Source organism: Orbicella faveolata, unplaced genomic scaffold, assembly GCF_042242905.1.
Source record: "Orbicella faveolata isolate gen_17 unplaced genomic scaffold, um_ofav_v1 contig_12, whole genome shotgun sequence".
NCBI classification, from domain to species: Eukaryota; Metazoa; Cnidaria; class Anthozoa; order Scleractinia; family Merulinidae; genus Orbicella; species Orbicella faveolata.
Genome location: NW_028301539.1, coordinates 29,681,121 through 29,708,567, shown reverse-complemented (window position 1 = coordinate 29,708,567; position 27,447 = coordinate 29,681,121). Strand labels below are relative to the sequence as shown.

The 27,447-nt window shown below is 38.7% G+C and overlaps 3 protein-coding genes across 3 annotated transcripts; 1 reads left to right on the top strand and 2 right to left on the bottom strand.

Moving 5' to 3' along the window:
* Positions 1 to 788: 788 nt before the first annotated feature.
* LOC110060408 (uncharacterized) lies at positions 789 to 15,202 on the bottom strand. The gene is made up of 14 exons (XM_089283234.1): positions 14,846 to 15,202; positions 13,502 to 13,648; positions 11,780 to 11,941; positions 10,106 to 10,235; positions 9,058 to 9,325; positions 7,222 to 7,264; positions 6,051 to 6,271; positions 5,610 to 5,649; positions 5,022 to 5,160; positions 4,792 to 4,910; positions 4,306 to 4,474; positions 3,223 to 4,229; positions 2,651 to 2,782; positions 789 to 2,005 (listed from the first exon to the last, which is right to left on the bottom strand). Exons 1-14 carry the CDS (start codon positions 15,200 to 15,202, stop codon positions 1,766 to 1,768), a joined length of 3,174 nt encoding a protein of 1,057 aa, XP_089139360.1. The 3' UTR covers positions 789 to 1,765.
* A 186-nt stretch (positions 15,203 to 15,388) lies between these two features.
* Positions 15,389 to 19,101, top strand: LOC110060410 (PEST proteolytic signal-containing nuclear protein-like). The gene is made up of 5 exons (XM_020767180.2): positions 15,389 to 15,473; positions 15,567 to 15,718; positions 17,645 to 17,725; positions 17,832 to 17,890; positions 18,257 to 19,101. Exons 1-5 carry the CDS (start codon positions 15,410 to 15,412, stop codon positions 18,384 to 18,386), a joined length of 486 nt encoding a protein of 161 aa, XP_020622839.1. The 5' UTR covers positions 15,389 to 15,409; the 3' UTR covers positions 18,387 to 19,101.
* LOC110060409 (histamine H2 receptor-like) lies at positions 19,053 to 20,657 on the bottom strand. The gene has a single exon (XM_020767179.2). It carries the CDS (start codon positions 20,237 to 20,239, stop codon positions 19,190 to 19,192), a length of 1,050 nt encoding a protein of 349 aa, XP_020622838.2. The 5' UTR covers positions 20,240 to 20,657; the 3' UTR covers positions 19,053 to 19,189.
* Between the last annotated feature and the right edge of the window lie 6,790 nt (positions 20,658 to 27,447).

Sequence of the window (27,447 nt, the reverse complement as noted above, 5' to 3'; positions counted from 1 at the left end):
GTTTACAGGTTAGCAAAATTAAAGCAATAAAATTTATGAAATCTCTTAAAGCATGGTTTCAAATTAAAAGAAAGTTTTTTAAAACAACTTATTTTGAAGAAATCATGTCGCCGAAGTAATTTAACAAGTGCAGTTTCTACAATAAAACGTTGCATTTACTTCGATGTATAAAATCTTCCGGGCAGCAAGTGGCAGAAACTACCAGCTAAAGTCATCAAGACTGAACTGAACTAATCTTTTCGACAGAACGATGATTAAAATTCTTGTCCGCTGTTTACCGTCTTGTAATTTCTCCAAACACACAAAAAACGTTCTCATTTGTCTTGTTCATCACCTGATGAATCATGTGGCGTTTCGTGTTTCGTTGCACATTTTGAGCGCAAATTTACTCGTGAAAGACTTTTTTGCAGTCTTTTGAGTCAATTTTTGCGGGTACTATCCTACTAGCTGGGTATCAGTGTATTAAAACAATTATTCCCCTCAATGTCGGAGGCTAGTGGTGGGTGATCCACCACTACCCAACCCCACTGTACCTGTACCTAGAACAGATGGATTAGCGGGCTAGTGCGATACACGAGCGCACGCGCGAAGCGCGAGACGAGGAAAATCCGCGCTCGTTCTCGCGCTTAGCGAGCGCGCTCGTGTATCGCGCCAGCTCGCTAATCCGCCTGTTCTGCAGGCTACCCCCGTCGTAGGAGGAATCTTGGGGTATGCTGCAAGAGTTAACGAATACAAAAACCTAAATTTTGAAATTCGAAACAGTGAGACACAAAACTGTTCACTAGCGCTTATGTTAGAGTGATTTTACTTCACCGTGAAATATATTCTGGAGTAATACATTCTATTACTCTTAAATTTTCCGTTTCTGCTTATTAAACACTGATTATTTATGCTCTATGCTATTGCATCTATTTGTAACTCCTTTAGCCTGGCTTCGTCTGCTTATATATAGGATTTCCAAGGACCCGGATGTCCCCCCAACCCTTTGCTGGGAGACTGGCACTAACCAGATGCATAAAACCATTTATTCCCTGGTGGGGTGAATAAATCTCTTTTAATTGCCTATCACGGGAAAAATAAAGGTGAGACCACTACACTATAATTTTTACATGATACGCAACTTTCACGTCTCATAAAAGGTAACTCTCGTTGATGTAACACGACGTAAATGAAATAATTTTACTCCCAATACTCTACAGCTGAGAAAATGCAGAAGAATCTGTAGCATTTTAGACCCCAGAGCCCTTAATTTCTTCCTGTCCAAGACGAGTCATAGCATAGCACTGGGGTCGAATTTTACGAGTAACAGACTGTTTATTTTTCGGCCAATATCCATAGGAGCACCAACTTAACAACGATTCAATTAAACTTCCCGATTGTTCGCTCATTCACTATTTCAAAGGTTCTGTTCACATTGCTTCACTACCTGACAAGCGACGCCTGCTTCCGCTCCCATTCAAAATTGCCTATTTACAAATTAAATTAAATGCAATTACATAGATTGTATTATTTTCCGACATTTCTTAATTGCAATGTTCTTGTAAAACACTCTCAATACTAGAATTTGTTTATTGAATATTTTCAACTGCAGTAGTGATCTCCGGTGTTATTCAAGTTCTTAACTCGGCTTGCGGTGTTTTTCTAACACCCATAACAACTGTTAATCAAACGGTGCCTTTTACCAAAGGCCCCCCAAAGGCACCTCAAGCCCCAACGAACACAACATCCGTGTAGTGCGAATTCCAAGATGTCCTTCTATTGCCTGTCACCTGGGCATCTCCTCAACTGACGCCAGAAGGCGCCTCATGTGCCTCGGGTCCGATATCCCGGCATATTGAAAGTGCCTTTCTTCCATATAAGGCATTTCCGCCATGCTGTCACATTCCACCTCAGTTAAACTCTTCGCGTACATTGGTAGCCCTAGTGACGTCAGCCACTCGTCCAGAGTTCCCAGGTTCCCTAGCGTATCCCTTGTAAAATCTAATTCTGACACGTTACACTGAACCTGCAAGAGAAATAAGAAACGCAGCAAGTTAATCATTTATACTTCGAACTAGAAATGTGAATTCTCCTTACAGGTACCCATATAATTCTTTATATGTCCGTTCTGAGAATTTTGTGGTGCATCAAAACAACAGATGATTTCCTATATTCTCGCCGCCCGAATGTCTTTAACAATGTGTTTGATAGAGCGGTTTTCAATATAGTGTCGTCAAACCAAAACCAAACCAATAACTTACCAATTAGACTACTCAGCCGATCGTAAACTGCAGTAAAACCAAACCCGAAACCGAAAACCGAAACCAAAACCAGAACCAAACCCAAAGTAAATGCTTGATTACTTTCGACAATTGAATACCGCTCTATTGTAATGACAAATTCGCTATTCATCACTCGTGAGAAAAATGAATGAGCACGTCCCAGGGCTAACCAGTCTCAGAGTAATTCATTTATTTTAATAGCATTTTTCTGCTATTCTCTTTTAGGGACTTTCTTACATAAGGCTAACTTCGAGACTTCCTTTTCAAACGTCACATTTTCGTTTACTGTTGTTAAATTATCCTCAAGTTAATGTTTAAAGTGCACAGTCAAAGGTCAAACGCTCTTGATACAAGAAACAAACGGCACAAAATGCAACCAGTGTACTTACAAATTGTTTCTCAGACTCCTTTAGCTTCCTAACTCTTATTCTCTCCAAAATAGCAGCGAGTTCTTCGTGTGGTCGGTGAAGTTCTTCAGCGTATCGATCCACTAGATTGACCGGTACACCCCAGCAACCATCCTAAACACATCAAACATGTTGAACAACAAGATTATGTTAGATTACCGCATTTACTCGAAAAAGCGCCGCGGCGTTCATTAAATTTTTCGGCATTTTGATGCAGTGTTTATTCGAGGCAGCGCTTTTCAACACTCGTTAAGAAACGTTTTTCAATAAAACGCAACAATTCTTACTCTTACGCAACAATGATAGCGACCAACAACCAAACCGCAATGCCACTCTTTTTTCGCCATCGCCTCATCTCAGAGATTTCGTTAAGTTGCCTTTAAAATCCTCTGGCATCCATACTCACTCTGGGAAGAGAGAGGTTTGCTAAAAAAGCCCCCACAAACTAGCAAGGCCAGCTTCGGATCCAGCTATACCATTTAATATGAACTAGACAAAATAATTTACACTATTGTAGACCAAACCCTTACGCAAGACACCCGTATCTAACTTACCCTATCCGTGTAAGGCTCCTGAGTCAAATCGATGTTCTCTATATGAAGTTTTCGCTCAATCATTTCCCCTAACGAGTGCGAGGCTCGCTTCATTCGCGGCGCAGGGACTGGGGACGGCTTGAGGTTCGAGTCTTCTTGCCTCCCATTCTGGGAAGCTCTCGGTTCAGTTCTTTTCACATGTGAGGGTTTGTTCTCTTCTCTGTTTACGTTTGTTTCCGACTCGTTCCTGCTAGTTTCACCGTGAGTACGTGTATCCCCTGCAGATCCCCGCAAAACAGGCCGGGGCGGGGGTACCTCTGTGTATGGTTCATCCAGTTTATCCGGGGTTAGAGTCCTTTTTGGGCGTGGTCTTGGTTTGGGTTTGGGTTTAAGCTGTGGTTTATCGATCGGTTCAGGTTTTGGAGGCTTTTTGTACACCTCTTCAGTAGAAGCTGCTGTTTCAGAGCTCTTGTTCAGCTGTGTCGACGTGGGAGACCGAGGACTTGTCTGAGTCTCTACACTGCGTGCCTCGCTGATGTCAGGCTCTTCATTAAAGCTTGACGTACTCGTTGGGCGAGGAGGTAAAGGTGGCGGTTTATTTCTTGGCCTTCTCATCACTGCAGCCTGCATTTCAGCAGGCTCAAGGTGCGCCTCATCTGAATAACTCCCCGACGTTTGTGCTACCGCATTTCGACTTTCGTCAGCTTTAAACTTTGCAGAATCAGGTTTTGTCGCTTCAGTTTCATCTGATAACGACTGAGGCTTTCTCTGCTCGCCAGCATCCTTAGGACTTGGTCGACTGGGTATAGGAGGCGGCCGTCTATGAGGGGCCACCACTGTGGAACCATGTCTAGATGGAACATCAGGAGGGACCCTCTTGAGGGAGCCTGAAGGATTAGGGGGAACGACGACCTTCTGTGTCTCCATTAAAGGAACTGAAGTTTTTCTGTCAGGAGGAGGTGGACGAGATTTCCCATGTTGTTTGTTGGATGTGTTGTTAAACAATCTTTGGTTCAGTTGCGATACATCTGGAAAGAAAATTCAACAAGAGTCATGTTACGACGAGTATGGTAAGAAACATAGTTTATCACAAATAAATTGCACCTTCTTCTCCCTCTCTGCACTTGTTACCAACAGGCTGAGCCTGTTTTCCTAGCACCACTTTCATTTCAGACATAAAATTGGGCTGTCTGTGTGGAGGGACACTGCTTAATGTCGGTTTCTCATCCACTTTCTCCATGCTGTCCACACTGCTGGTAGAGCTGTGCTGCGACTGAAATGAACATGAAAAACTTTAAGGCATGGTCTCACGGTACGGCGCATGTGCAAAGTATGGGGTGAGTAAACGTACCCAGTTTAGCTTTCATACTGTTGTTCAGCAATCAAAACATAATTTGTGTAAACTAAATGTCTGGTGCTCGCACTTAGATTTGCAGATGTCAATTGATTTACAGTGAATTAACTTTTTTTTAAAACAAAATATATGTTAATTAGTAAGAAAATGTATGGTATGTACAGTGAGAGGGATAAGGAAGACCCTTCAGCCTGAAAAGCAATTTAAATTCCAAGCTAGGTTCATTCTTGGATTACCTTGTTTAAGTCTTGAATGTTTGCCAGGAGTCTCTTAGGAGAGGGGGCTGGGGATGAGTCATTAGTTCCCAGGACCTCATCTCCTGAGCTCACACTGCCATCAGCACTTGCACCATCTTCTATTGTTAACATACAAGACACAAAGAAAATTGGTTAGTTTAACCAAGTTGACAGTTAGAAGTTTGGGTACTTATCTCCAAGTTTTCATGGTAAACACTTGCCTGACTTACCAGTGTAAAACACAGAATTCGGTTGATCATTAGTGACACTAGGGAGTCTAAAGGATGAAGAAATGGCACCCGACACTCTCTTGATACTAATGCGTGAAAATCCAGTACCCTTTGGCAACTTGGGTGATTCCCTTACAGGCTGATTGCAAAAAAGATAAGAAAAAGAATGCATTAAGGACAAAAAGATTTCTGCAACTTTTACAAAACTATGCAAAATGTGTCATTTTAAAATTCTCGGATTGACCTTTAACTAGCTTTGCAGTCAAGGTCAATTAATTAAATACAAAAGACCAGAAGCAAATTACCCCATCATTCTGTCAGGGTACCCTTGGTTAACGGCTCACCTTTATTCTACTGAGGCACTGTGTCTCATCCAAGAAAACAACAAAATGACCACAGAAATGGCTTAAACCTCAACTGCTCAATCCAGAATTCAACATGTCAATCATATAATTATATCAATTGTAAGACGACCATTGAACCTGACAACGTTTTTTTCCTTGGGTTTTAAGACCATTCATGGATCACAAAAATTCCTTTTACCACCCTCTTGCAAATTAAAGTACTAATTAATCTTCCAGGTCTTACCACATCATCTGAATCAGATTTCTTGTGCTTTTCTTCATAGCTAAGTAAAGAAGCAACGAAAAGTAAGCAGTTAAAATATAATCTTGACTATCTCATACACAAGATGGTAATAAATATTCATTTTAAGTAAGCCCCTCTGCTGTAACCCAGCAATAATTATTGTGAATGCTCTGTGGTAAGTTTCTTGATATGTCTGTTAACTTGACATACTACTGGGAGTGAACTGGCTGATAAAAACACTTGCTGTAGTTAATTTTTAATCTAACTTTTAAATTTTTGATTTCAACAATTTGTGGTTAATTGTCTTCTAGTTAGTTAACTTTTATTTAAATTCATTCCTAGTCAATAATAATTATTGACTGGGGATAAATTGAAAACAAAAATAACTAGGCGAAACAAGAAGAAAACAAAAAAAAAAGGTGAAATAAAAGTAAAACACACCTGATAAATCGTTTGAGAGCTTGATCAACACTCATTTCTCCAGCCTTAACATTTCTCATCAAATTAATTCTATCTTCTTCACTCATAGTTGTCATTTCACAGGCAATAAACTCCGACGATGGTCGACTGTTGGGCTTTCTCTTGGAGCTCTTTCCAAAAAGGCCACGCTTTAATTTTGGTTTATTTCCAGCTTTGTCGTCATCATGACTGGAAAAGTCACCCTACAGGAACAGAAAGAGACAAAGTTCTTGTTTTAAAATATGACAAAAATTATAATAAATTTAAGTACAAAAAATTATTATACCAGTATATTCTAGGCATAACTTATGTACTTGATAAATTCCACAGACAATTCTTTTCAGTTTTTAAAGAGCTATACACCTCACATTTCAAAAACATTTCAACAGTCACACAGTTCAGGGCTAGAAAAAAAAAAAAATTGAATTTCAGCTTGCCCTCCGGACAAGTAGCCCTCAAATTTTGCTTGCCCTGGGCAAGCATTAGTTTGCTCTTTTAATGGTTTAGTTGGTGGACAAATTGCCTGATCTCTTGTTCATTGGGCGAGTGAGAATGAAAAGTTACTTGCCCGGAAGAAAAATCTACCCATCTTGGATGCCCAGACGGCATTTTTTTTTCTAGCCCTGACACTTTGTGTAATACTGTTTATTATATGGCCAGCTCCGTGAGCAGGCAAGATGAATCAAATCCTGCACTGTGATTGGCTACTCAAGTGGGCAAGATGGAGCTATCTTGCCTGCTCGGGACTACCCGTCATGTCCCGCAAGAAAAATTTCCCCGAAATAGCCATATAATAAATCCTTTATTGACCAAGCTTGTTTGGTCAAGATGGCTGGATATTGGCCTCGTTCTTTTCTTTGCGAGTTTATGAACCTCAACTCTGTCTCGGTCCATAAACACGCAAAAAAAGGCCAATATCCAATACCCAACCATCTTGACCTCACACTTGGTCAATAACCCATATATATTTTCTCCTGTAGTTATGTACACTGTATCTATCAAATACGAAACACACAAGACACCAAACAACAGGTGCTAGTTAGTAATATCCAACTGATATATTCCCTTAAGTAATAAACAAGAACAAATCAAAATATAGACCACTAAAAGTTAACTTGTTTTCTTACTAAGGTGCAAATATTAAAGCACAAACCTTGGGTTTTAGAAAATCATCTTTTTTGCAATCCTCTTCATATCTGAAATTATAATAAAGTTTCCATATAACGTGCGCTCTGATTGGCTGAAACAGCGTGCTTTATCAGAGAACAGAGCACGGGCTGATGATGGTAAGTTGGCTTTCAAATTTTGACAAATCTGACCCAAATTCAACATCCCCCGTGACCCAGACAAACGCAATGGAAACAAGCTATTTGTCTGCAGTAAATATGGCTCACAGAGACCATTGTTAGCAACAGTAGTGTTAAAACTGTACTAAAATAACAAGTTTTGCTAAATTCCCGCCGACAATTCAAAACACGTAGCGAAATAAACAAATTCTCAACCTAAACAGTGCTTCGATAAAAGACATTATATTTGTTACGAAGGCAGAAATAATACTTAAGAAGTAAAACGACGACAGAAAACAACAATTGAACTGTCTCTGTTTATGATGAGAAGCTTTATTTTTGTTAAAATGCTCAATTGCTCAAACAACACTTACATGAAGCATAGTAACGCTCGTGCTCCGGTAATCTCAGCGAAGTGAACCGACGAGTGATCAGTGCAAAGCTTGCTCTGATATTTTCTTCTGTGCTCGGAGTAGAACCAGTGGGAGCAGTTTAGTCTTTCTAACTTTTACACTACATGTAGTTCAGGCAATCTTGCTGCATGCGGCTACAAGCCGTAAATAACTCTAGCTCATTTCAAATTCAACTCGGCATTTCGCATTTTCATCTGCAAGCTTTGAGCTCCTCATTTCGTAATTTCCACTGGAAAAGTGCATGTTTTCATGGGCCACAATACAGCCGGATTCCTCTGGACTATAAACCTTTACCTGCCTTTAGATCCGTCTTAAAAAATTAACTGAAAAGCGAACTTTGAAGGCATCGTTCTTCTCTCGAAAGCCACTCAAACTACTCGAAACTGAAACCTTAGCTGAAGTCCAGTTTGTGATTGACAGCTGTCGCTTCGTTAGCCAATCAAATCACATGAACAATTCTAACAAGGATTGTGATTGGTTTATTTTAGCATGCTTTATCAGAGAACAGTGCACTGCTGACGCCACTTTAACTTGTTTGCAAAATAAAGTTTGGTTTGAAAATTCAGCCGAATGCGCGGGGAAATTATCGGATTCTTTATCATAAAACAAATAAAGAAGCCTCGACTGTGCTCTATTCTGTTGTAAAGCACGCAGGAAGCGTAGAACACGAAAGAAGTAGGGAAAAACACTCAACTACGTCTCGTGTTTTCCGTTACACTTCTTTCGTGCTCTACCGCTTCCTGCGTGCTTTACAACAGAACAGAGCACAGTCAAGGCTTCTTTATTTGTTAAATAACATATATATGTCTCTGATCAAATTTTGTTTATGGTTGAAGAAACCAGTCTGTTTATCTCACAGTCAAATGTGGTCAAACAATTTGTAACAAAAGGAATGAAAATGTTAAGCAGTTGAAAATAAGATATCGTAAAAACAAACCCAGATCTTGCTCAGTCTATACATGTATGTAGACATAATCAGAGTTGATACCATATGAACAAACAAATGTCCCATGGATATCAGTTGTGTGATTCCTCACCTACAACTGTACATGTATCTCCAAATGTGATGGATGCTATTAAATTGAATATGATTGCTACACTGGATGCTGAGTTAATAAATATATATAATATTAACCCCTTTACTAAAGGCCACCTCTCTAGGATATTCTGTCCTGACCATATGATGATCCTGTTACAGAAGAAACCTTTCTCCAATCACCATCTCACTACAATGCCAATTAATTGTTGTCCAAAGATGAGAGAGGTTCAACTACATGTACAACAGCTTACCGCTTTAACTGTTCTACAGCTTCCTCAACTGTAAGTTCCCCTTGTTTGACCATGATCATCAGTGCCATGCGATCTTCCTCACTCATCTGAATAGCTGATGCCAACATGTCATAATCTTGCTTACTGCTTGGATTTGACGGCTTCTTCTCAAGTGGTAGCTTCTTAATTTTGTTATTGTGGTTCTTCTTCTTGCTGCCATACAACCATTTAAACGGTTTGGATTTTAAAGAGGATGACTCTCTATCTCTTGGCTTTGGTTCCACATTGACTTGAAGGAAAATAAAACAAAAAGCTTGAGTCAGTATAAATGTAGTGCTCATGCCTTATAACAACCCTTTGATTGACATGTTTAGACCCAGATCCAAGTGTCAAAGAGTATCATGTAACAGGGCTGTAGCAAGGAAAAAATTATGACTGAGGCAATGTCCAGGAAAAAGTTAGGACTGAAGCAATGTCCATAGTTAAATTCTCTTCCTAGGTATTTAGGGTGTTTATCATGACTATAAACAACAAAAACAAAAGAAATGACTGAGGCAAGAACCTTGGTTTGCCTGTTACTTAGCATAGCCCTGTATCAAGCATACATGTAGCTGATAAAGGGAAATGATTATAATAAGCCTAATTATAACAATAAGTCCAATACATGTAACACCCGTTATTGTATGTTTTATGTTCGCTCCTTTTACCTTGAGAGAGCAAAAAATACTTTCTTCTGGTGCAAACAGTAATGTTACAAGAAGGTACTTTGTGTGAGAGAGGGTCACATTAATTCTGACCAGTATTTTTGCCAGAATTTCTTCCTTGTAGCTCTTTTGAAATTTTTCTGCTGAATTACATGTACTTATTATTTGATAAAATAAAAATGGATCCATAGCTTGATGAATTAACAATTCAGAGAAGGAGAAAAATACATGTTATCACCTAAATTAAAAAAAAAACAAACAAGCAAACAAAAACAAAACCAGTCAAACACATTAATGAAGTTGTGAAGTGCTACAGTATGAGTATATGTACCCTGGTGGCCAAACACCAACAACTTTGTTCTTACCATGTAACTCTTTGAGAGAGTCTAAACTCCTGGACAGCTTAGTATTTCGTTCTACTTTCCTTCGCTTTTTGGACTTCTTCCCACGCTGGGCTGGACTATCCACATCTAAGTAGTCAGCAGGGTTCATACCCTATGATGTACATGTACATATAACAGAGTTGTAACATTGTGACGTGGCTCAACTTAATGTGTAGTACCAATTAAAATAAGTTTCATCAACTTCAAGATTACAAAATGGTGGATATCTCCTTAAGTTATTTTCTTTTAGTTTCCTTTAACTTACAAATAGCTAAGTCAGGAACAAGTTAGGTATTCTGAACAGGGACAAGGAGCCACAGTTGATGCCACAATCATCAAGTGGGTTCAGAGCCACCTTAATGTTTTGAAAATTTAAGGTGGCCCTGACCCCACCTTACAGAATCTTTTAGACTTTGCAGAAAGTTGCATCTTATCATGCTTATCACAATTTGATGGTATCCTTGAATTTGAGTTATATGCACTTAAAGCTAAAATTAGGGGTGTTTTTAACAGTTTGTATTGTTGCTATGGTTACCTATTGTGCCACAAAATTGACATCAACATGTTCACCAACACAGGACATTTGCGTGATATCATTACTGTAGCATTATTGGTTAAGGTGGCCGAACACTGTTTTCGCGCGCGCTTTTGCTGATGCAAAACATGCCTTCAATAGAGCGATCATTTTATTCAGTTACTCAACACCCGCACTATATGCGCTATTTTTCTCCATTATTGAACGCAGTGTACTGATGCCTTTAGTCTTTTATTACAAAGCTATGTTAGAAAAGGTAACAACGCAAAGAACCCAGCAATTCTCAGCTTTTTCTTTGTTACCGAAAGAACCCAGTTAAATGCAGTGCATGCGCAGTTGCTCGAAAAATTGAGACCGATTGCTTTTGCAGAAACTTGCCGATTTCTAACGATCCAGTTGTTAGAATTTCAAGAAATTTGGCAAAAAAATAATTCAGAAACCACACGAATGATCTATCGCAAAAAATCTGAATTTTGACATAGGGAATTTTTAATAATACAGAACATGCAGTGAAAACGATTTATGGCGAATTACGAAAGTCGCCCGTGTCAAAATTTTATTAGAACAGTGTTGACAGAAGGGATTTAATGTCAATTCATAGTGAGCAAATGATGAAAAAAATCTAACGACTGATTTTTTTTTTTAAATAAACAAAAACCATTTTTTAAGCCTTGTTTTTAACCAGCCCCGTTGCCATGGCAACAGCACTCACCCTAGCCAAAATGTGAGAATAAACCCTTCTGTGGTTAACGTTGACTCTTGCAAAAAACGGGCACCAAAGCATAAATATCTTTAAAGTAATGGTGAATTAGGCAGAGGCTCTTGAAAACTGTGTTCGGCCACCTTAAACAGTGGTAGTATTCATCCTTCAAGGTAGAGCTGTTAGAAAACTGCTGGAAACTGTTGCCAGCCTCCTTAAACCCATTTATTTATGTAATAAGTCTGGTTCATAGCTAGGTGTCTGAATTAATTGAAAATATATAGACTTTCAGCACAGTTTTAAACTTAAATAAAAAAAATAACTTAATTCATTTATATTGAGCAGGTGTCCATAAGACAGGGTTTGACTGTGACACAAAAACAATCTACAAATAAGATTAATGGCAACTGAAGGTACTTACAATCCTTGTTGGACTAGTTTGGTTTTCTGAAGAAATAGATTTATGTTGAAATTCATCTTCAGAGACAGCTTCATGTCCTTCCTCGTCCTCTCTTTCCTCTGAGCTACGAGACTTGTATTTTGAGGAGTGCCTTGTTCTTTCTGGGGCGCGAGGAGCTGGAATCTAACATTTACAAAGCACGATTTCAGTCAACATATATTCAATACATTAAAAAACAACAAAATTAGAAAAATGTTTAGGCTCAATGGTCTGATACACAGGGTCCAAAATTGCGACCAGCTGGTCACCAATGCCACTGAAAATTTAGCATTGGCGACCAGAATTTCAAAGCCAGTCGTCTAGTGGCGACTAACTTTTAGCGTCGTGGCAATGTTTTGAACCACAACTCAAGGAATTAAGTCGACAAATTTCATGTTTGATTTTGACAAGAAACTTACCTCTAGTCTTGTCAAAGTTTTTTTTCTTAATATAAAATAATTGAGAAAAAAATAAAGGTATCATTGTCACTAAATGATTTTCAAAAGCGTTGTAATCCGCGCACTGAAATCGAAATTTAGCAACCGCCATGTTTTCAGCAGTTTCATCTTATAGCCATACCGTGGGCGCAGTGTGTAAACACGTACTTTCCTTTCGCAATGAATATTCAATGAACCGTCATGTTTCCTGGCGCTCTACAAACTTTCCAAAACGCTTTGCAGTCTGGCGATCAAGAAAATGCAAAAAACTTCAGTCAAGACTTGGACATAACATGAGAATCAGAATGCCAAATGATCAAAATTTCAATTCTTCGTAAATTTTCGACAAACGAAGTTAATATCAACGTCGGGAGACTGGTACGAACAATTTTGTTCTGAAGTGGCCTGGAATGAGTAATATGGCCGCTTGTCCACACATGTTTTCTTGAGGCTTCGTTTACTTCGTACTGGTAAGTGTGTCAAAAGGACGTGGCTTCTTGTTAAGTCTCCAAACTAAAAGAGCTCTCTATCTAACAAAAACTCCTTTTCAATGTAATCTACATGCTAATTTAATGCCTTTATACATGCATGTCTGATGAGAACATTTTAAAACCTTAACATTTATGTCTTTCGCTATGAAACAAAAATTTTATGAACCACTTTTTGGCGACCAAATGTTTTCATTTGGCAACTGAAAAAAATCTTTCAGTCGCCACTTGGCGCCTGCATAAAAAAGTTAATTTCGGACCCTGATACAATGTAGGTAGCTATCCTCATGTAAGGAAAACATAATCTCTGAAATTCACTTTTTGGATATATCCTCGGACTACGAAGCATTTTATTCTGTTACTGCAGTATTGCTTTATGATCATAAATAAATTAAAATATCTACACATTAATCACTTATGTGTAGGGAAGTGTGGTGACCTCATAGTTAGTATGCTTGCCTCCAGATTGAGTGGTCTGGGTTCAAGCCCTGGCCAGGGACATTGTGTCATTTTCTTGGACGAGACACTTTGCTCTCATGGTGCCTCTTTCCACCACATGGCTACCAGCATTGAATTTAATGCTGGGGGTAACCCTGCAGTATACTAGCATTCCATCCAGGGGGAAGAAGAAATACTCCTAATCACCTAATGCTACTAAAACCGGAGATATGCTCCAGCCTAATGGGCCACTTGGCTCATATGCAGACTTAAGCTATCACTTGTGTAAAAATTAAAAAAAAAAAACAGTTCAATGTGAATGCCCAAAATATGTTTTATACCTGCGAGGGAGAATCCTCAAAGGCTCCTTCCTTTTCTACTTGTCGCTGTCGTAAACTTCTCAAGGCTGTGAGCACATCATTCTCATAAGTATAATACTTATCAGCGTATATTGTCACTAAGGTTTCCAGAGATCCTTCAGAGCCATCCTGGGATAAATTAAATATTGATCGAAATAATAGTAAAAAAACATCACAGATATTGAAGGATTACTACCTCAAATATTGTATTTTAATACAGTTCTAAAATTTATTATATGGAAACATATGCAATTCCTCTTAAGACTCTTGTATTAAATGTATATGTTTGTTATGTATAAAATAATCTGATTGTTACTTTTGTCTGTTTGAAAAAGATTGCTGCTTAAAGTTTTCCTCAGCTAGAGCAAAAGTCCTTTTTCAATTCTAAAAGTAGCAGAATTTATAAAATAATTTGAAAGTACCTTTGAGACTGAAATAGCCCAGAACTGATATTTGGGAGCTAATGTTTAGGTGTACTACGGATACAGAACCCATACCAATACCAATATTAGAAATATGAGGACAATACCAGATCTGTGGGTAAAAATTTAAAATAACCAAAATTCTTGGTACTTGTAAGGAAAATGCAATTTCTGTAAAAGAAGCAGACTGTCTGGAAAAATTTATAATTAAAGCCTTCAGATGATAAACAAAACAATACAAGGTAAATGTTCCACAAAAAGGATTCCACAACAACTAGGTTTCATTCATAGTGACATGGGGTTGGGTATGATAGACCACCTAAGGAAATTATTGTTTGTGTAATTAAATTGACCCAGGGCTGTCCACAGTAACTATTACTCGCTTGTGTCGACAGCTAAAGGTAAACAGAGATTATAACTTTTGGCCACAATTGTTTCCATATGCAATCAAACAGCAATTTAACGCTAGGAAAGTACACTAAAAATGAATAATAATAATAAAAGCAATTTTCAAATAATGAAAACACTTTTCTTCACCAAAGGCGAACATTGGTCGATACATTATAACTGTGGTTTCCTTACACGCAAATCACAATAATTTTGAAATTACAACAAATATCGAAGTTCGCGCAAATTTCACAAAACATAAGCTTAAGTCATGCAGAAACACCTTGTTAATTTCTTTCTCTGTACCAACAAAACAGAGTACGTGAAAAATTGTTCAACGTTGGCCAATACGAGTGAAAACTTTAAAGTACGTGGGTGTTTCATAAATCGCGGGCTTCGCTTTAGCTTCAGTACTATTTCTTTCGATGACTTAAACATTCTTCAAATAGATTACGCAAAGATGCGACGATTCGTACAAAAATAAACTAGGACAGATTAAGAGCTCTAAAAGACTTACCGGGTGAGAATATGGAGCACAAGTTAGATCGATTTTGTCTTCTTCCAGCTTGTCGAACAACATCATTCTCAGTGAAACCGGGGGGTAGGTGTCCCGTTCGGGTTGAGCTTGCAGTGGTTCGCTGGGACCCCCTTCAGCTTCAAGGACAAAATATACAGCGGTACCACTCTGTTTTAAGCGAGCCACAGCATTTAGGATATCTGTCCTGTCTTTAAAGTTCGTAACACCGATCGCATCCAAGTCCTCCTTTCCAATTTCTTTGCAAATTTCAAGTTCATCGTAGCCATTATCGAGGAAAGGTTGGGTGTAGTGGATGAGGCCGAGCGATCGAAGCCAATCTTCCACGGAGCTACTCATCTCTTATCACAACCAGAACTTACGTACCTCGTGAGGAACACAAATTGGACCATCTGCGGGTTTTAAATGATTAACGGAAGACCACAGAAACCGTTTAAAAAGGCGGCATTGCTCAAATCTACTGTCTTTGCGTCGCTGTGAAAACACAGGTTCATCACTTCCGATGCCTGAGTAGCCTGGCTTGAAATTGCGGGGTTACTAAGCAAGATGGCGGAACAGAAGTTGATGGGTTGTTCGACAAAGCAACTGGAGGAAAAGAGTGAAAATGAAGGTCTTAGTCGCTACTTTGGTTTTCCGAGTGTTGGGAAATGCATGGATTATTCAGTTATACTGAACTTGTGCAGTATCTATGTCTAATGTACAGGCAACACCACCCAAAAGACCCCGTCGACGGGAGAGAAAAGGAAGCTTCCAGAGATCTCATCTCTGTCTCACAAGCTCGCCGAGAAACCCAAAATCTCGATGAATCTGTCCGGATCACAGCAGAAAAAGACAACTGGAGTTAGTATAAAACTGGTAAGTTATCTCCTCAATGAATGCTGCACATGATCAAGCTTAAACAAACATGCATGCAAGGCACGCATTTTATTTTTGTTTTGCTGGTGTAAGATTGATTGATTACATATGATAAGCTTAATAATAATACATATGAAAAAATTACTCGACTCTGATTGGCTAAGAGCAGTGCAGTTCAAGTGTAACACCAGTGCGAAAAGTGTTACATCAGTGCAAAAAGTGTAACACCAGTGCAAATTACACATCGAAATTCTGGATTATTATTGACTGAAAGAAAATAGGAACTTTTCTAAGAAAATGATATCACGTAAAATGATGACGAAAATTTTGTGCTGAAACTTTGAAAAAAGTTTTCTCAAATGAGAAAAAATGGCTTCAAGAAAGATCTTCCAGCACTTCCTCCACGCGAATTTTTTCATGTTTATATTTTTAATAAGTAATCATACGGTTTTTCTTGTTCAATTTGGAGTTAATTTGCACTTGTGAGTTTTTCAAAAAGCTGAAATTACACTCGCCGAAGCGGCTCGTGCAATTTCAGCTTTCTGAAAAACTCACTCGTGCAAATCAATTCCAAATTGAACTCGAAACCGTATGATTACCAATACTAATAATACAATAATAATAATAATAATGCAAATTGTATTGGTTGAACTTCAAAATAATGTTCAAAGACACCTGAAAATAATTAGATAAAGATAAAAGAGATGCAAAATCCTAATACAAATTTCTAAGCTTAGACTTAAAATATTTCTGGACCCATCAGAAGAAATAAGAGGGAGTGAGTTCTTACTGACAATAACTGCAGAAATTCTTGCACACTCATTGGCTGATTTTCTTTTTCATTAAGCAGATAGACACATAAAATGCAATGCAATACAATACAATCAATTTATTAATGTCATGCTTGAGAACACGTGGCCGTCAGTATCTGAGCCAGGGGCTCATGTGTAAAACGCATGGCACTGATTGCAGGATCTATAATTGCATTTATAATTTCTGCTTTTTTTTGCCTGTTTGTTTTTCTAAAAAACAAATCCATGGCAGTTTTTCATGCGTCTGTCCTGTTTTTGACAATGAATTTCGTCATTACATTGTCAAAATAGTCTGTGGATCCACAAGGCAATAGTGGAGGGAATCCACAGCTACTTTGACATGCTGTGATGAAATTCATGATCAATAACAGGACAGACGCATGAAAAACTGACGTGAATTTGTTAATTTCAATGAATATTTTATATTAAATTTAGTTTCTGTGTTGAAGACGGATTGTAAATATAATTTTATTTATATGAAATTAAACTTTCAATGTTAGACCTAAGACTCAAGACCCCATCTTAGTTTTTGTAGTGTTTTTCGTTTATACAAGACCAAGAGCCACTCATGATTCACAGCAATTTCTTTGCAAAAATGCTTGCCAAATGTCACACTCAAGCTAATTTGAAGAAGCTGGAAAGCATTATTTCAAGATTTGAAAAAAAAATCCGTAGTATTCTGATCCGACACACAACCCAAGTCCTCACACCAGCAGATCTTTACACAGCATTAAAATGTCACATACCGATAATTTGATGATCCAGGTCGGTTTACGTAGCGGGTCTTAGTTTCCAAAGTTCGAAAACTATAATGGGGTCTTAGTTTTCAAAAATGATGATAAGGTTTTAGTTTTTGTAGTATGGAAACAAAGATAGTGTCTTAATTTTTCTAGTACAAAAACTACTGTACGATAGGGTCTTAGATTTGTTAGTACAAAACCTAAGATGGGGTCTTAGTTTTCATACTACGAAAACTAAGATTGGTTCCTAGATCTTAGGTCTTGGTTTTCGAGGGTCTTAATTTTCGTGGCACCTGTTTTGGAGTGAGTTATTGCAACTTCATTGTCAGTTAATAATTTATAATTCAGTTCATGAACTTTGCTCTGATCTTCAGGGCTCTGATCCAAAGAAGCAGAAGACAGAACCAGTATTAGTGCAAAGAAAAGGGGCTGTCGCATCTGCATTTAATGATGAGGTACATGTTGTATTAGTGAGGGTTTGCTGTTTAAATGTAAGTTTGTTTGGGTATAGATATTTGGCATATCATTCCAGAGATTTATGTGGGTTTGTTTCATTTTCAGAGTGACGAAGAAGAAGAGATGCCAGCTGAAGCCAAAATGAGAATGAGGAATTTGGGAAGGTAGCTGACACATTAATTCATGTTTGCAAGTTCTGATTGGAAACTAACTGGATAGCCCTTGACACATTTTTATAACTTTAAAAAAAATATTGTCTGAGCTACTTTTCATATACATGTACAAGCATCAACAAAGAATGGTTTGCTCCTGAAAGGGGGGGAATACTTCCAGAGAAATTGGGTGGAGGTGTGCAACAGACTTCATAATTCTTTTGTCTAATCAGTCTCTTCTTTTAAACTGTCTTGAATGTCTTTTGATGTGGGTGCATTTATTGGAAGGGGGCACTTTTTGGAATAGGGGTGCTTATTGGAAGGAGGGCACCAAATCAAATCATTACCATAATGGTAACCTGTCTTTCCTTTTTCCAGAGACACACCCACCTCAGCTGGACCCAATTCTTTCAATAAGGGGAGTAAAGGATTTACAGACCATCGAACTGCAATGGAGAAGAGTTTTAAACTTGAACATCCATCACGGTCCAAAGAAGTGAAACAATGACACATCTCAACATACTGTTGTTAGCTTCCTTACGTAACTGAAAGTAGGTAGCCAGGTGACTTTATGGACAGTGGATAGTCACTTAGGCACAGATTCATAAAGGTTTTCTCTCATCTCACTGTCTTAGTATGTTCACATGTCTGTAATTAGCTCTTTGAAGATGGTTATTTAAGCTTTCTTTACTTTTTAAAAGAAATAACTTTTACCAATCTTATATAGGGATATGTGAACCAATTCCCTTTTTCCCTCTAATAACTTGTATAGCATCAAGTTTTGAGAATTTGAACTTTGACACTATTCAGGCTCTAATCTTTATTCTGAGCCCTTGATATAATTTGGCTTTTTCGGGAATTTTCATCTTTATAATTTAGTATAGCTAAACATAAAATGAGGCATTACTGGAAATTCCAAGGTGAGAGGGAGGAGTTTAAAGCCAAAGGGAGGTACGAAGCTAAACTGGAATTTTTTAGAGTGGCAGGGACTGGGGTTGAGCACCCAGTCCCCCATTGGGAACCAGACAATGTCATGGGTTCAACTACAGCTTGGCATTAGTGCACAGTTGTCAAACAATGTTATTTGAAGATGATGTACTGATGAAAAGAAAGGAAAAATGAACCACGCAATAAGAAAAAAGAGAGCTGGCATGGGTTATTTCATGCAAAAAAATTCGTTTGAAAAAATTCATCGTTTACTTTAATAAACGTATTAGTATTCAGTTTCGTTTACATTTTTTTTTTTGTTATGGCTTTTTTTTCTATCGAAGTGCAGCGCAGTTCACATGTGGCTGGATGTTTAGTTACAATTTACAGTAAACTTTCGTTTTGTCTGTGGCCGATCTGGCAGTTGTTGTTCATACGACCGCTTCCTTCTCGCGAAGATTTCTTTTGAAGTCCAAAGAACTGTAACAATGCTTTTCTCAGTTCCTTATTCAATGCGGTGTATAGTAACGGATTTATGGCCGATTTTGAGTACATAATGCAGAGAAAAAGGCGGAAATAAAACGGCGCGATGTTAGCCGCGGAGAACTTGTGTAAAGTTTGAACAACGAAGAAAGGAAGCCAGCAAAAAATAAAAATCCCGCCGACCAACGCGAGCAGCGCTGCCGCACGAAATTCGCGTCTGCGCGTGCGCGATGCTCGCAGCTCGCCGTTTAGTTCATTGTCCTCTCTCATCTTAAAAATCTGGCGACGCGCCACCAAGAAGATCTTGGTGTAGCTAGTTCCCATGACGATGGATGGAATGATGACGACAAAGGTCCAGAGGGCGGATAAATATAGGACTTCAGCGAGATATTTATCACTAGATACGGCGCCGCTCTTGCAAATGGTATCTGCTGACCGCCAAAATATTGGCGGAAGTGAAATCACCACGCTTCCCGCCCACAGGCCCGCGATAACGTAACGGGCATGTCTAGCGGTCATGATCATGGGATAGTGAAGTGGTTTAACAATGATGAAAAACTGGTTCAGTGCGACTGCGCAAAGGTTGAAGACAGTTGCGGCTCCAAAAAGGACACCAAAGGGTGTGGTGATGTAACAGAAGAAGGGATGAGGATACCACACGACTTGGAGAGTGGATAGCAATGTAGTTGGCATCTTGAGAGCGGAATGAAGCAGATCAGATACAGAGAGACTGACCAGGAAGCTGTAGAGGACCGTGTGAAGGTTTCTTCTCTTGTAGATGACGAGGCACACAAGGGAGTTAGCGGTCACGCCTACGATGATAACCATGGCGAGGAACGCAGACTGAATAATGTTGGACATTGTTATGTCCTGCCCATTATTGCCCAAATGGGAAAAATTCGGCGGTGATGCTGTTAAGTTCAACGTAAATGAAGAATTGAGTTTCTTCATGGCTGAAATGTAAAAAGGAAAAACAGGTATTCGTTGGTCATTCACGAGAAGGACACAATTATAATTATGCTAAATAAATGGTAATTACTAGTGGCATCTACACAGAGTGGCTTTTCGTCCACTGTTACCGGATCGAATTGAATTTTGAAAATGTTGGTTTTTTTGCAAGTATGAAAACCGGAGACCCAGAGAAAAACACTTGGAGCACAGTTAGTCCTCACCCCCTACCCTGTCAAGTCTCCCGTTTTGCGCTGGCGTCTAGTTCTCCCGCGATTTTATCCGCGCGTTTAACGATCGAATAAAATTACGAGAAAATAGAGGGCTGTGAACAGTCTAGGCCCGGGATTGAAACCTGGACCACATTGGCCAGCCACATTGGTGGAAGGCGAGCGTTCGAACCACCACACCACCCCCTGCTCTCCCACCCTGCTCTCTCACCCTGCTCCCCCACAGATGCGTTCATGAGTAAAGTGCATGTACAATACAATCGAGGTAAAACTGTCACCGCGCTCTTCTAAAGAACGACTAGCAAATTTTTGGCGCTTTTCTTTTAATTCCCTCGACGGGCTTATATACAGGAAGCGCTTGGTCCCTTGCTAGGCTTTTTATGCTGTACAAGTATTTAAAAGCTGTAGCCTATGTTACGAACTTCTAGATATCTTGAAAAGAAACCATTCAGTTGCTGGAAATACTTTTTATCCCTTTTATATAAGAACATGCTTTAGCCTAAAATTTAACACACATTCTTTTTCCATGGAATTCATAAATTAAATAAACTCCACCGTGTAACAAATCTCTCGCACTGTCACTTCAGATACGTTGTGCTCTAAAATAGTTTAGCTTTGTTTTAATGATGTTTCATCAATATAAAAACATTGAGAGAAACTAACCTGAAAGATAAACTAGGGTTTGGATTTGTTTAGATTGCAGTCATTTAGATGTGAATATATGCATATTTACCAGCATTCTTCCAGCAACAAAAGCATCTTTTTCTTAAGAAAATACAGAGCTATACATACAGCCTAATTTCCCCGTGAACACCAATCAAAAAGAATTTTTTGAGGCCAACTAAGTAAAATGCAGATGCCTCCATGCGGGTTTTTACTGTACGTGTACTTGAAATCGTTGTCAGATGATTGTTGAAGTCTCGAGAGATTGAAGTGCATGACTTGGACGTTAGTGGTAACATTCCTTCATCCAGCGCGCGTCGCCAAAATCTGACTGAAGTTCAATATTTACGACGACTATTAGTTATTTTAAGCAGTGCACGATAGCTCAAAACAATTTACCACCCAAACCTGTTTGCAAATCCCAAAGCGAAAGCGAGTGGTAATGTAATCCTTTTAAACCACCAAAAAGCTGATTAAATGATTCTTATGGATAGACATACTTCAGCCCAGTAGTTTCTCGTGTTCAAAAACGAAGTTCCATTGAATCGACACAGAAACTTGATTTCAAAATGTTAACTGCACCTCAAGTTCATTGGAAGGTAGTTAACACTGTGCCGATTAGACTTTCTAAAAGTCTGGAACAAATTTAAAAACTGCTGAGTTCCTTTATGATTACGGGATCGTTTTCACTACCATGCTAGAGTAATTCATGGAGCATTAACTATGCAACAAATCGGGGGCTATCTTGCAGGCCTTGCCCCTTTCACGCAAACTATCACGCGTTAAAAAACCGACTGAATTTCCGTTTACCAGCACGATTTATCTTGCATTTAGAGAAAGGAAACTTTTGAAATTAGAGAAACCAAGGAGAACGGCAATCAAACTCAACAGTAAAAGTTTCGCTCATTCTCACAGAGCGACTCGAAAGTCTCTGTAAAACTCACCCGGGGTCCTGTGATGCTACAAACGCCAAGATTTAACGCCGAGTTTGAATCGTTAACAAAGAGTGGAAACGCATTGCTAATTAGGGCAAGCTGGTTTCTATGACCGATCTAAATAACCCCTTGGGATGTACCAAATTAATTACACAACTTTTTAACTTCGAATTTAAGCTAGTCAGTATCTGTTTATTTTATACATATTATCGAATGAAACTAGATTAAAAGAAGGTTAAGTTAAAACGAAAAAGACGAATTGCGCCAGTCGTTAATTAAAGCTGAATGACAAGAGATTTAGGATGAAACAATACATCAAACAAGCTTCTTGATTAAAGTAGAAAGTATGAACTGTATACAATTATCGGACATGAAAGAACGACGCCGTCACTCCTTGGGGAGGAGATGGTCATGATCAAGAGTGGGGGTGGGGGGGGGGGGGGAGTATTCCCAGTACGCGCTGCTCCAAGTATGGTTTCGTAGTGTCTTTCTTTCGAGACAAGGTTATTGAATTATTTTTCACTTTTGGATTGAAATGGTGTTTCCTGTTTAGAAGAATCTACAAGGCCAACATATCAATGAATACAATCATCGGATTAAACTTACCAAGAATATATTAACAAAGAGAAGTCAATGAATAAACATCGGCAAAGCCCATCAGGGTATGCAATGGTCAGATTGCATCCCCCCCCCCCCAACCCCCTTGTGCACGCGTTCGTGCAATACCAGGCAGCTTCAATGTTGCTCCCGCTCTGAATGATTTTACGGAAAATGGAAGGCTTGACGGTGCGAACAGACGACTAAGTTCAAGTATGCAAAATCTAGAGTGCATGACAGAGAAAATAACATGTTTTGGTTGAAAAACAAGGTAAGGGTTTCTGGAAATAACACCCCACCAAACAAATTCAGAGGAATCAGTTTCTTCCCCCCCCCGCCACCCTTAACTCGCCGTCCCGCTTCTCCCTCAACGTTCGAATAAAGAGGTAAACTAAAAGCTTGGAAACAAAGTGTAGAATCAATTGAACTCACTGAGCATATTGATATAGGAATCAGCGATGGCTATGGACGTAAAAATATAAAAGATCAGGTGACAAAAAACAATGTCTGACAGCCGAAGCTCGAAAGTTTTTAACTTTGCATTTTTTTTTTTTTTTTAACATTTTTAATATGTTTTCTCTTGGCGACGGTTCTTCTGTTTTTTAAATATAAAAATATTGTTACTGATAACTTTGTTTAATTGGTAATGATAGTCGTATTTCTTCAACTGAACTCTCCGGAAGAGCACCCCATGGAGCTAAAATTGGGGCAAGTTGTTGCTCTATTCTCTATTTTCCAATTGCCCATAATGCACTCTGTTTGCCCCCCAAATTTTGCATAAACTATTGTTGTGAAATGCTGTTGGTAATATGCAGACCTCCCAAGAGTATTTCACAACATTAGTTTATGCAAAATTTGGGGGGCAAACAGAGTGCGTTATGGGCAATTGGAAAATAGAGAATACTCATTTTCAATCATTCTTATTTGATTTTAACATTGGCTGCAGGGGTGTTATTAGCAACAACAAGCGTCGGATTTTAACACCTTATCCAAACAGCTTTTGTCTGTTAGCCCGCACGGCGGAAAGTTTTAAATGTCATAGTAATAATCTAGAAACAATTTGGATTTAATAAATAACGTGTAAGCGAGCTCCTGGTCTAAGATAGTTTTGGAAAATGGCAGATCGAATAGCTCAATACATTACACAGGAATATGACTCAACAAAGAGTACTTGATTTGAACTTAACCACATTTCTCAGTAAAAAAAAAATCTTTCGAAAACGTTTCCAACATAACTTACGCCTGTCCAATACGGTCGACTTGAGCTTCGATGATTCGCGTTATCCCATAATGTGCACCAACCGCTTGATGCAAACCGTTTTTAACGAGTGCATTTTTTGTCCCTTACCCTAGTTCTTCACGGGCAGAGAAACCAAGCTGCCCCCCTTTGTTGTATATACGAAATTACACGAAGTTAATCCATCGAGTATTCCATCGAAAACTGCTTTTTCAATCGATTTCACTCACTTTGCTTTGGTACCACATAACCTATATGGCCGAACTACAACGTCCAATATGATACTAGATTTCATCGATTTAAACTAACTTTCAGTGTTTGCTACAGAGTTAGACCATAACTGTAACACTGTGAATGTCAGCGGTATCACAGAGTTTATAAGACATGTTAGGGAGTTTAAGAAACGAGGACGCGACGCGGAGGACAACGTCGGTTAAAAAATGATTTTATATCTTACCTAAGAACCTCATTTTCCTTTTTTTTCTTAGTGTCAAAACTATCACGGAACTGAATCCGAGACAAGGCGAAACATTTGAAATAAAAATAAAAAATTATCCGTCGTGGTTCACGTTCTACGGACAACGACGACTTTGGCCATTTCACGTTGTTGTTTTGCAGAGGACGGCAAAGAAATGTACCAAGAATTATAACGCACGTACACAGCCATTGTTCTGCTCATTAAACCTCTTGTTTAACGACGGTCGCGTTGCCGTTACCGTCGTGGTTTTATTAACTCCCTGTTAAATTCGTTCAAAGGATCACCAGACCTCCTCATGTTACGTCGAACAATCACGACTTAATAGATGCCAAACAAACCAGTACATCTCGCTGAAAAATTAAATTTTTTTTCTCAGTTCTAAGAAAAAATTCAGAAAACGGAAATGCAGCCGAAAGACTTGATTTTCTTTCTGAATCCATTCCGGATTCAGAAAAAGCAACATCTGCCCGAGAGATTTTCGTCTAGAAAAATTAAAGCTGCGGTAGCCGCGGCAACTTCAGTCGAATACTTTCATTTATATGGAAAAATAAAACCCAGTTAGTGCTAAATGGTGGGGTTTAAAATTACAAATAGATTACCGACCAAAGAGTGTTATTTTTAGCGCGAAACGTGAAACATTTAGACTTGCCTCAAACTTCCGCGTTTATGGCTGAGCTTAGCCGGGACAAAAATGGTGCCTGCCAGTTACTTGGCTGCGACAGAAAGACCTTCTGATATCAAAGAGGATTCGAGGTCAGCCTTCACTGAATCACATGGCTTGTTTGACCAGTTCCGCAAATAGCCTTTTACCGCAAATTGTTTAATATAATTGCATATATATGTCTTGAAAGATCTTCGCTGACGTAAATTTACAAAAGTTACCAAAGTTACCGCCACTTCTGTCAACCACGTTTCCGATTAGCTGCTGGTGACAAAGATTGTGAACGCCAGATTAATTCCTGATTGGTGAAAAACAATCATTCGATATATTGGTTCTTTTCTTTCAACTGAAGTACTTAGCATTTCTGTGCTGGCAGATGGAACCAGAAAACTTTTGCGAGAGATGCAATTGATTTTCGAAAGAATATTTTCACTTCACCATAGAAGTTATATCTGGTAATGAAGAACAATTGTTAATCCTCGCACAATTTGTCAACTGAAGTACTTAGCATTTAATTTCTTTACCAAACTGTGCTGGCAGATGGAACCAGAGAACTTTTGTAGAAATGCAATTGATTTTCGAAAGGTTATATCTTCACTTCACCATAGAAGTTATATCTGGTAATGAAGAACAATTGTTAATCCTCGCACAATTTGAATTATACAAAATACTAGGATTTAACGGAGGACATTCAGAAAGAAACCCCAAGAGAACGGGCTAACTCTGACAACTGGACAGCCCGTGAAAATAAATCAAATGCACGTGTTTTTTTCTAACTGTTCAATCATTTCCTTAGCGGGGAGCAAAGAAAATAATTCATTGTTAATATGGCTTCCTTTTAAGAACTTATGCAACTAGGCGGCGAACTAAGAAAACGAACAGAACATTCGAGCAATATTGGCAAAAATTAAGTCACCAAAAAACCCTCATGGCATGGTAATATTTTGAATACAGTTAAGAAGAACTTACTGAGACTTAAGCTCTCAAGCTGATCCCTTGAGGAAAAATTGGACTTGAAGTTATCAATATTTCAATAAAAACAGACGTTTCGCATCAGTCAAAAACACAATAACACATGCTTTAAGTATTCTCACTTACGAGGTTTGACATTAACTTTTTCGAGAATGCTTGAGAATTTAATCGCGGGGTCACTCAGAGAAATGAACTTAAGTGAGTTGTTTTAAATAGTATTCCGAAAGTTACCGTGCTATGAGTAGATTTTTAGTAGATAATTTTTGCACTCATTGCTCGAACTTTGAGTGGAATCCGTCTTAACATTAAAACGTTATAACGCTGTGACTAGACGATCAATGTTGGTTTATTTACGCTTTGCTATGTCGGTTATCACTTGTTAGTATTCGACCAGATAAATTAAGGTAATTAAATGTAAGCACGCGCTAAATCGTCGGTGAAATATGCTCTGTCCTGCTGCTAGACCCGTGAGACGAAATATAAATTTGTGTTTTACGGCCGGGTTTAAAACCATTGATTGTTGCGACCGAGAACTCGTTCAGTCATACATTAATTAAAAACTCGGAGTTCGCGCGAAAAGGAACCTTGGTGAATTTTTTTCCACTGATTTCTTGATGTTATCTTCTTTCGCGGAACAAAGTAAATGTGATTAGTATGAGCTAGTATGGGCGGAACGCTTTTTCTATGGGCTGTTTCCTGTTGATCTGCATACGAGCGTTCATTCGATGCAATCTAACTCGTTGATTAATAGAGTTGCAATCAGTAGCTCCCTGGATTTTGATTTTGATTTTCGGTAAGATTTTTTCTGTCTGCGTTGAAATGGCAAGCCAATTCATCGGCTGCTTGAGGTACAAAAAAACTTAACGCAACCAAAGCGAGCTCAGTAATGCCACGACCGGGAAAACAAGCCGATTTGAGTACCGCAACTCGATCATCGGAGTTGATTCTGTTATTTTTCACCGACAATGCTGTAAATTCTTGCCGTAAATTTTCGTCTTGTTTACAGCTACGGTTAAACTTATTTAACATGCTGCCAGCCTTACTGACCTAATAACGACCGAAATGTTTACCCAGTGAAAACAACATTATGTAATAAGCAAGATGAAATGATAACATTTTGTATTTTTTATGCTTACCTTTTTAATTTTTTTTCTCAGCTCTGGAACAAATTACAATTAGTTTCTCCTTCTTGGTCGAGGTTTCGCTTTCAGCCAGATTTGAATAGAACTAGCCATTAAGTCAAGAGTGAAATCCTCGAGGACTTCTTGAAAATGTTGATCTTGATCTAAGGGGGTTCTCGGAAAGTTAAGAGGCGACTGGGAAAAATTGAAGATTTAAAATTCACTCGGAGAATAGCCAAGCAGCTGGTGGGCGCATTCAGCGAATCAAACACAGGCGCTTGCAGTGCAAGTGAAACAGGACCGCCGTCAACGCAACA